The 9,577-nt window shown below is 37.6% G+C and overlaps 2 protein-coding genes across 2 annotated transcripts; both read right to left on the bottom strand.

The window, feature by feature from the left end:
* Nucleotides 1-277: 277 nt before the first annotated feature.
* On the bottom strand, nt 278-661 carry LOC114309565 (uncharacterized). The gene has a single exon (XM_028255337.2). It carries the CDS (start codon nt 659-661, stop codon nt 278-280), a length of 384 nt encoding a protein of 127 aa, XP_028111138.2.
* A 7,305-nt stretch (nt 662-7,966) lies between these two features.
* On the bottom strand, nt 7,967-9,199 carry LOC114309566 (uncharacterized). The gene has a single exon (XM_082924582.1). It carries the CDS (start codon nt 9,128-9,130, stop codon nt 8,129-8,131), a length of 1,002 nt encoding a protein of 333 aa, XP_082780708.1. The 5' UTR covers nt 9,131-9,199; the 3' UTR covers nt 7,967-8,128.
* Nucleotides 9,200-9,577: the final 378 nt, after the last annotated feature.

Genomic DNA, 9,577 nt, shown 5'->3' with positions numbered 1-9,577 from the left:
TGCCGTCAAAACTTACAATTAATGACTTTTTTTATGACAAATTTTTCTCATAGTACCTATTAGACAATAAATTCACTTATTAGGATTTACACATAAGTACTCCTAAAATTTATTGATTTATCTTCTTATAAATAAATGTACCTCCCAACATAATTGTGTTCTAAAATTTTGGGGATCGTAATTTCCAACAAAATACATCATAAATATGAGAGAAAAAGATTACTAAATAACTTGGTAGAAAACAAAATGTGAGGCCAATATAAATCACAAGTAAAAATTAAAGTTTATATTCTTGTGGGATATCTTCTTTGAGAAGTGGTGTGGAGGAGAGTACTTTGCTATATTCTTCTATGCTTCCTTGCAATTCAATTGCTTCACCATGTGTCTTCTTGCACTGAAAATACAACACTGTATAGCTCATCCATTGAAACACCATCACCAAGCTGATAAAAACTGCCATTACAAGAACCATAACTATCTGTATCAAGAACAATGATTTTTTATCTCCAGTCATCATAGTAACCATGAATACAATCACCATTGGTAGCGTGAAGACAAGATATAGGGCAAACCCTTCTAGCCTCTTGCCTTTAACAAGTCTTGATGCTTTTCTTAGAGCTTGAATTCCATAACAACTCTCTTCAATCACCGAAATCACCATTGCCAAATTCCAAAAAACCGATAAGTACATCCAAAAAATTGAGGTTAACATGCAGAGTGCTATATTGATGAGTATGAATGTAATGAGACGATCAGTGCCTATTTTTTATCAACAAAAGAAACTTTATTAATGATAAAACTATAAGATAAAAACACCAAAAAGAGAGGGGAGGTGCAAAGAGCATCAAAACTAAACTCAAAAATCTCAACTAGGTTGGCACCAAAGAGCAAGCCCTATCATATGCCAGCACGCAGCCCAAGATTAGCGAGTGACCAATCAAACAGCCAAAAAAGAATAAGAAGAAGTAAATAAAAACATGACACCCCAAGTGCAAACTAACCCCCATACTACACAGAACCACCCAATGCTGAGAACAACTCAACAACAGGAAAAGCAACAGCAGCTAGCCACAAGCACAGCAACAGCACTGGCTTTCCAAATCTGCAACATAAGCAACACTAACGACCCACCCAACAGCCAGAACTTCCCTTTACAAACACAACCCAAGCAGAGTAGCACAGCACACCAGCAGATTTGGGAACTAGCCCCCATTCACATCACCTAGACAGCATCGTATAAGACACACACAGCAGCCTAAACTTCCCCTTACAAACAAACAAGACACAGTAGCAGTAATGAACAGATCTGCTGATATATGACAGAACAGACTGCAGCAACAACAATATTACTATAGACAGAATCTAACCTGTTGAAGATTTACCACCAAATCATGAACTGAAAACTGAAGATCCTTCCCACTGCTTGTCACCCACAATGCCACTCTGGTTTTTATTAGTTCAAGCAACTCATCAACCACCAAATGTTTACCATTAAACATCACCTCATTTCTCATCTTCCATACAGACCACATCAGAATCAGAGGCACAACCTTCCATATTTTTCTCTCCCTTTTCTTCATTCTCACACCATCCCATCATTGCAATATTTCAGCCACTGATCCTGGTATTGCCCACCGCAGATCCCACCATTCTATCATACCAGACCATAATAACCAAATCTTTGGACAATGGAGAAGAATATGATTTAAAGACTCTGCATCATTTCCACAAAACAAACATAGAATACTAGCATTATCATTTAGAACTCCAATTCTCTGCATAAATACAGATGTTTTGATTCTACCAAGCCAAGCTAACCAACAGAAAAACTTCACCTTGGGAGGAGCAACATTTCCCCAAACCAACTCAGATGTTCTGGATGCAGAGTCCCTGTCTTCTATTTTCCATTTCCAGATTGAAGCTACAGAAAACAGCCCAGATGAAGATGCTGTCCACCTCAAGGAATCCTCCACTGAATCTCTAACACTTGGAGCCTCCAGCAGCAGAGCATACAACCTCCCCACCTCTTCCATTTCCCAAGCAAACAAAGGTCTTCTAAACTCCAAGATCCCATTACTTGAATTACTCCTTCTCAGACTAATTTGGTGCAGAGAGACTTCCTTCTCCACAGATATATTAAACAATCTAGGAAACTCCTCTTTAAAGATTATGTTCCTAAACCACCTGTCACACTAGAATTTAATTTTGTTCCCATCACCAACCACAATGCTTGCATTTTCCTTAAAGAACTCCACTAGTAGTGGGTTAGAATAAGCAAGATTCATAATACTCTGCCACAATATAGAAACCACACCTGAATCCCTCTGAAATGGTAACCATCTCCCTCCAGAAGAACCATATTTACTGCATACAATCAGTTTCCATAGTGATCTATCTTCAACCCCATATCTCCACCACCATTTCAAGAGCAAGACATCATTCACTTCTGAAATATTCCTCACCCCAAGACCACCATGGCATTTGGACTTAGTTACCACCTCCCAACTAACCATATGCACTTTTCTTTTTACTTCTGAATCTCCCCACAGAAAAGCAGCTTGCAACCTATTAATCTCCTTAGCCACACCCTTAGGTATTTTGAAAATAGACATGTAATAAATAGGTAAATTAGCCAAGACTGATTTTATTAAAGTTACTCTCCCAGCAAAAGAAAGCAATCTCCTTTTCCAAGATGACAGTTTATTTTTAACCTTTTCCACTACTGGCTGCCATGTTACTAGCTTCTTTGGATTTGCTCCAAGAGGTAGCCCCAAATACTTCAAAGGAAGCTTCTGACTCATGCAATTCAATTTTACTGCGAACTCATGAACCAAATTATCCTCAACACCAAACCCACACACCACACTTTTGTGAAAATTAATTTTCAGCCCAGACATAACTTCAAAGCACCTTAATATTCTCTTTACTGTTACAATCTCTTCCCAATTTGCCTCACAAAAAATAATGGTGTCATCCGCAAACTGTAAGTGAGAAATACATACCTCATTTGTTCCAACCCTGGCCCCTTTAAATAAACCAATTTCTTTTGCTCTTTCTAGTAATAAATTCAACCCTTCAGCAATAATGTTAAATAGGAAAGGGGATAGTGGATCCCCTTGCCTAAGACCCCTTTGAGAAGAAAACTCATCTGTAGGAGATCCATTTACCAGCACAGAAATCCTAGCAGATGTCACACAGCACTTCAACCAATTGATCCATTTGTCACCAAATCCAAAATTTGCCAACAAGGAAAATAAGAATCCCCAATTCACTGAATCATATGCTTTCTCAAAATCAAGCTTGAGTATGATACCTTTCAACTTATTCACTTTCCACCAATCAATTATTTCATTCGCAATCAAAACCCCATCCATTATAAATCTACCTCCCAAGAATGCCGATTGCACCTTTCCAACCACCCTAGGCAAAACCTTTTTCAATCTCCTAGCCAACACCTTAGCTAGAATCTTATAAGCAGAGTTGACTAAACTGATTGGCCTATAATCACCTAATCCATTTGGATTATCCTTTTTAGGAATCAAAGTGATGAATGAACTATTGAACCCTTTCACCAACTTTCCATTAGAATGAAACTCATGCATAAGTTGTACTATTTCACCTTTCATCAATTTCCAACATTTTTGAATGCAAGATAAATTGAACCCATCTGGTCCTGGAGCTTTATTACCATCACACTCCTTCAAAGCAGACCAAATTTCCTCCTCTGTAAAAGCTGCTTCAAGTTCCTGCATTTCATCCCTATTTGCAACAGACTTGAACTGCCCTAAAAGCTTTGGTCTATTGCTCCAATTTTTCGAATATACCCCTTTAAAGTGTCTAAACACTGCTTGCCTTACCATATCAGGCTTCGTTAAACACGACCCATTTACTATTATTGAATCCAACAGATTTTGGCTCTGTCTCTTGTTTGCCATAACATGAAAATACCTGGTGTTTTTATCCCCTTCTTGAGTCCATTTAACTCTCGATTTTTGCTGCCACATCCATTGTTTTCTCCTACTCAACTTCCACATTTGATCTCTAACCACTCTTCTCCTTTGTATCTCTGACTCTACCAAAGGACCAGCTTCTGCTTTTAAATCCAGTTCATGTAACTCTTCCTCTGCCATCTTCAGTTGATTATCTACATTACCAAAAATCTCTGTGTTCCATAACTTCAAATCTTCTTTCAATGCATATAACTTTCTCCTAAATCTATACCCTGCCTAACCTTCAATTTCATTCTGTGACCAAGACCTCCTAACCAGCTCCAAGAACTTGGGATGAAGTGTCCAAGCATTCAAAAATCTAAAAGGTCGAGGACCCCAATTTCTGTCATCCTCCATTAACAATAACGGACAATGGTCAGACATACTTCTAGGCAAGCCCCACAGCTTCAATCTAAAATTTTCAAGCCATATCGGATTTACTAGAAACCTATCAAGCTTGCTCCATCTATCTCCTTCAAAAGAATTACACCAGGTAAAATTTCTACCTATCATTGGCATATCTAAAAATTCCATCCGATCAATAAATTCATTGAAATCATTCATCCCTCTCTTGTGCAGCCCTTTCTTTCACTAATCTTTCGAATTACATTAAAATCACCACCTAAACACCAAGGTATATTAAACAATGGCTTAATATTAACAATCAAGTCCCACAGCTTTTTCCTTCTTATATCATCATTTGGAGCATATAAATTTACAACCACACACTCAAATGATTGATGAAACACACCTGATAGAAGAATGAAATTTATGGTGCTGCAACAATCTTTTAACTGGAATACTTCTGGATTCCAAACACAAATTAACCCTCCTGCACTTCCATCTGAATCCACCACCATAAACTCAAAATTTTCTGATGGCCATAAGGACCTAACAAAACAGTCATTCATACTTCTCCTCTTCGTCTCTTGCATCATCAGTAATTCAACTTTTCTATCAAACACCAACTTCTTTATTTTCCCCCTTTTTTCTTTTCTTCCTAATCCTCGCACATTCCATGACATAACCTTCATTCGCAACAATGTCAAACACCTGCATCACCTTCGAAGATAGCTCAATTTTGAGCTATCACCACCCCTTTCTCAAAATCGTCAATTCTTTCCCTATCCTTTTCTTCTAATTCTATGATTCTGCTTGTTACTTCCTCCTCATTCCCTTCATAGTCCACCCCCAATACTTTCCCAATTCTAATTGTTGCTTGAGCCTCATTAAGAAACATATTTCTTCTACTAGACCCACTACCTTGTGATATTGATTTAGATAAGGCAACTGCTGCTGCCCTAAAAATTGCTGCCCGTTGAAGACCACTACCAAAACCCATTGATTTTCTTTCAAACACTAGAACATCCTTCCTTTTCCTGTTTCCTTTGGACCCATCGCCAGAGCTTCCCCTGCACACCTCTTTCCCTTTTTTGACTTTTGTACTCTTCCTGGTTTTATCCTTCTTTTTTGTTTGATTTGCTCTGTTCCCTACATTGCTTGAGTCGGAATAGATAGGGTCAACAATGGCCTGTTTGGATAGTAAACTCTTAACTCCATTATGGGCCCCTTCTAAAACAACTTCCAAATTTAAATTGGGCCTAATTAAATCTGACCCACTAAGACTTCTCATAAACCCCTCCACTTCAGCACTCTTATTGGGCCTGATCATTTCTACCCCATTACCACTTTTCATTGATAAAATATTATTACACTCTTCCTTTTTCTTAGCCACTTCCTTATCCATCATTATTGTTTCAGACACATGCTCCTTCTCATTAATGCAGTCCCCGTCGGTTGGACTCTCCAATATATTAACTGTATTTTGAGCTACCAACGCAGTCCCCCAATTTGAATTCCCCTCCACCTCATTCAAACATTTATCCCCTGTGTCCACCCATTCAACCTCCACATCAGCAGCTCCCTCCACGTCATCTCTCTGTTGCCCATCTTCAACATTTTTCCTTATACCTTTCACCTTCTCCCTATGTTGCATTTCTCTGCCACCAATTGCCGCCGGTAAACTCCCAACCATAGACACCTGATCAGACTCCTTATTCACCCCCACTTCCTCAATTTTGTTATTATGATACAACTGACTTGATGCCCATAAAGGATCGTAAACTTCACTAACACGGACTGGGAACAACTTACCATCACAATCCAGGAATAACACCGAGCTTATGGTATCCAAACTTTTTGTAATGATTCTCACCTTGCCGCATCGAAATGATTCCATACTGATTGTATCTTCATCGAGTTGCACCACCTCTCCCCATACTTTACCAATGTTTTTGAAGGTATTCGCATTCCATAGATCAAGTGGAATGCCAAAGCACCATAACCATACGCACCGCTCCTACTCAAAAATCTCCCCTTCCTTCCATTTAGACATTAAATCACACCATTCATACACCCATTCTTTTAATTTTATATAACCTTCCTTCATTTCTGCTACTGAACTAAACGACAGAATTGCCATTCTTCCACCCCCTTCTCTAACAACAACCCCCTTCATCCCTCTTTTAGCAACTTCATCTTTAAAAGCACAGTAGGAGAAAAAAGCTTTTAGCTTTACTATTAGGCTCTCATATAACCAGCCATTACCTTCCTTACTAACTTTTACTGTTAATCTCCCTGTCCTCTGTTCAGGCCTTTGTACCACTGCTTCAGCGTATGATTTCCTCTCTGCGATCTCTACCCGATTCAGTCTAGGTACCTACTGCGGCTCCTTCAGCTGACCTTGTCTTCTTACCAATGCACCTTGCTCCTTCTGATTTGATTTGCCAAACTCTGCATTTTTTACTTTCAATACCTTATCCTCAATCCAGACCCCATTCATTTTTTGAACTGCCATGCTTGCAGCAACTGGGCAATCATACCTCACAAATCCAAACCTAGAGCCTGTAGCTTTCCTTCTTTTCATTGGAATGAAAACATCTTTTACCATCCCGAACTTGCTGAACAGCTGAAACAGTCTCTTAGGATCCAACCTATCTGGTATACTATCTACAAAGATAGTAAACATAGCAGAGTCCCTTGTTGGGCTATGTTGCCTCCCAAACCTTCGATGCTTCAGAACTGGATTCCATCCTCCCTTCGCTGCATGACACTCCATCCTCAACAAATTTTAATATTTCCTCTTCAATAGGGGTGTTGACAAGGTTCAAAATCTTGATCACAACAATTGAGACGATCAGTGCCTATGATCACTAACAAAAACATTAAGGCCAAAACAAGGACTATAGTGTAACTTATGACAGTAAGTTTATATAGGAGAAAAGTGAATAATGGTCTTACAAATAACTTGAAAAACCTTGAAAGCAAGTCTTTGAAAGATAAGCTCTTTCCATAGTAAGTCACAGCTGATGCTAGAATCATTGATGAGATAGAGGAGAGAGAGACGGTAAAATGAAAATATGAGAAAATGGAAAGAAAATGTAATGATGATAAGGAGATGGAATAGGTGAATAAAGCCAGGAAGATGGAAGGTTGAATAAAATAAGGTGAAAAGTTGTTTAAAATAATTATCCGTGCAGATGAAAATTTGGATAACGTGTAAAGAAAAAAAAGGAAGGTAATGATGCATTTGAGATTTTCAAAAAAAAGTGAAAGATTGTTTAATATTTTTTTTTCAAGATGATAAGGTTGAAATACCTCCAACTAATAAAATGAAGGCACCTGGCAAGAAATTTCATTTTATAATATTTCGGTCGCATCAGGTTCATTTATTTTTTGATATATTCATCCGATATGTGACTGGGAAAATATAAAAATCTACATTCTTCATCCGTGGTCGACCGAAATGACTGGCGAAACCGTCCATGAGCTTTCGGTTCGAGTCGAGTTAGTCGGATTGACCGGGTCGAACAAATTTTTGAACACCCCTAATAATATTCATGCTAATTATCTTCTTTATTATGCTTTGCATCAATAAATATCTTATTTTCTGTCGATCGGAAAAAAAAAATTATTGATTTATCTTCTTATAAATAAATGTACCTGCCAACATAATTATATTCTAAAATTTTGTGGATCGTATTTTCCAACAACATACATCATAACACATGAAAGAAAAAGATTACAAAATAACTTGGTAAAAAACATTATGTGAGGCCAATAAAAATCACAAGTAAAAATTAAAGTTTATATTCCCATGGGATTTCTTCTTTGAGAAGTGGTGTGGAGGAGAGTACTTTGCTATATTCTTCTATTCCTCCTTGCAATTCAATTGCTTCACCATGTGTCTTCTTGCACTGAAAATACAACACTGTGAAGCTCATCCATTGAAACACCATCACCAAGCTGCTTAAAACTGCCATTACAAGCATCATAACTATCTGTGTCGATAACGATGATTTTTTGTCTCCACTCATCATAGTAACCATAAATACAATCACAATTGGTAGAGCGAAGACAAGAATTAGGGCAAACCCTTCTAGCCTCTTGCCTTTAACAAGTCTTGATGCTTTTCTTAGAGCTTGAATTCCATAACAACTCTCTTCAATCACCGAAATCACCATTGCCAAATTCCAAAGAACCAATAAGTAGATCAAAACAATTGAGGTTAAAAAGTAAAGTGCTATAAAGATGAGCATGAATGTAAAGAGATGATCAGTGCCTACGATCGCTAAAGAAAACATTATAGCCAAAACAAAGACTATAATGTAACTTATGACAGTAAGTTGAAATAGGAGAAAAGTGACTAATGGTCTTACAAATAACTTGAAAAACCTTGAAAGCAAGTCTTTGAAAGATAAGCTCTTTCCATAGTAAGTCGCAGCTGATGCTAGAATCATTGATGAGATAGAGAAGACAGAGACAGTGAAGGAAGCGAGAAAGAAAGCAAACTCAACTACGAGGAGGATTCGAATGTCATGTTTGATGTCAACGAACATATCAGCAGGATCAGTATAAGAGCTGTTTTGTGTTGGAAGATAAAGAAGGGCTTGTTTGGCAAGTAAATCACCGATGGATGGTCTGGTGAACAAGATGAAGGAAGATGATAGAAGGGAGTTTAGGAGGATGGAGATTGTGGTTATGGTGGCTATGAGCTTCCCATTTTTAGATTGGAGGAGGAGTTTGATGGATTCCTTTAGAATTCCCACAAAACCAAGAAACTCTAAACAACATTGACCCATTGCACTATCAAGAACAAGTTATAGTTTTGCTCTAAGTTTCTTTTGTTTGTCCTGAGATAAGGGCCACCGTTATTTATACTAGAAGGTGTGCACTTGCCAGGTATCTTCTGCCTGCCCCATTTAACCCAATTAATTCTTGGAATCGCAAGTCTTTGGGAGACTCAAACTCGACATTTTTGATTTTATTTTCATGTATTTATCGCTTGGTCAATCTCTTAAATTGCATCTGTGGATCTGTTTCAATTGAGTAATTACAAAATTGAACATGAAGACTCCGTTTATTTTGATGTGAAATGTTTTTTTCAAAAATATTTAACTGATTTTTTGTTATTTAGTTGAACAAAAAGTAAGTAAAAATTTTTTTAAGAAAAATAATTTTTGTTTTATTTTCTCAAAAGTGACTTATCTTTAAAAATTACGTAAGTTAATTTTTATAAAGTTGGCTTT

This window comes from Camellia sinensis, chromosome 4, assembly GCF_055761805.1.
Source record: "Camellia sinensis isolate YWXY chromosome 4, ASM5576180v1, whole genome shotgun sequence".
Classification (NCBI taxonomy): Eukaryota; Viridiplantae; Streptophyta; class Magnoliopsida; order Ericales; family Theaceae; genus Camellia; species Camellia sinensis.
The sequence above is the reverse complement of the archived record's forward strand: the minus strand, read 5'-3'. Positions and strand labels throughout refer to the sequence as shown.

Excerpts from the sequence above, each read along its gene's own strand:
- LOC114309565 (XM_028255337.2), bottom strand. The coding sequence starts at position 661 with ATGGTGATTTCGGTGATTGAAGAGAGTTGTTATGGAATTCAAGCTCTA.
- LOC114309566 (XM_082924582.1), bottom strand. The coding sequence starts at position 9,130 with ATGGGTCAATGTTGTTTAGAGTTTCTTGGTTTTGTGGGAATTCTAAAG.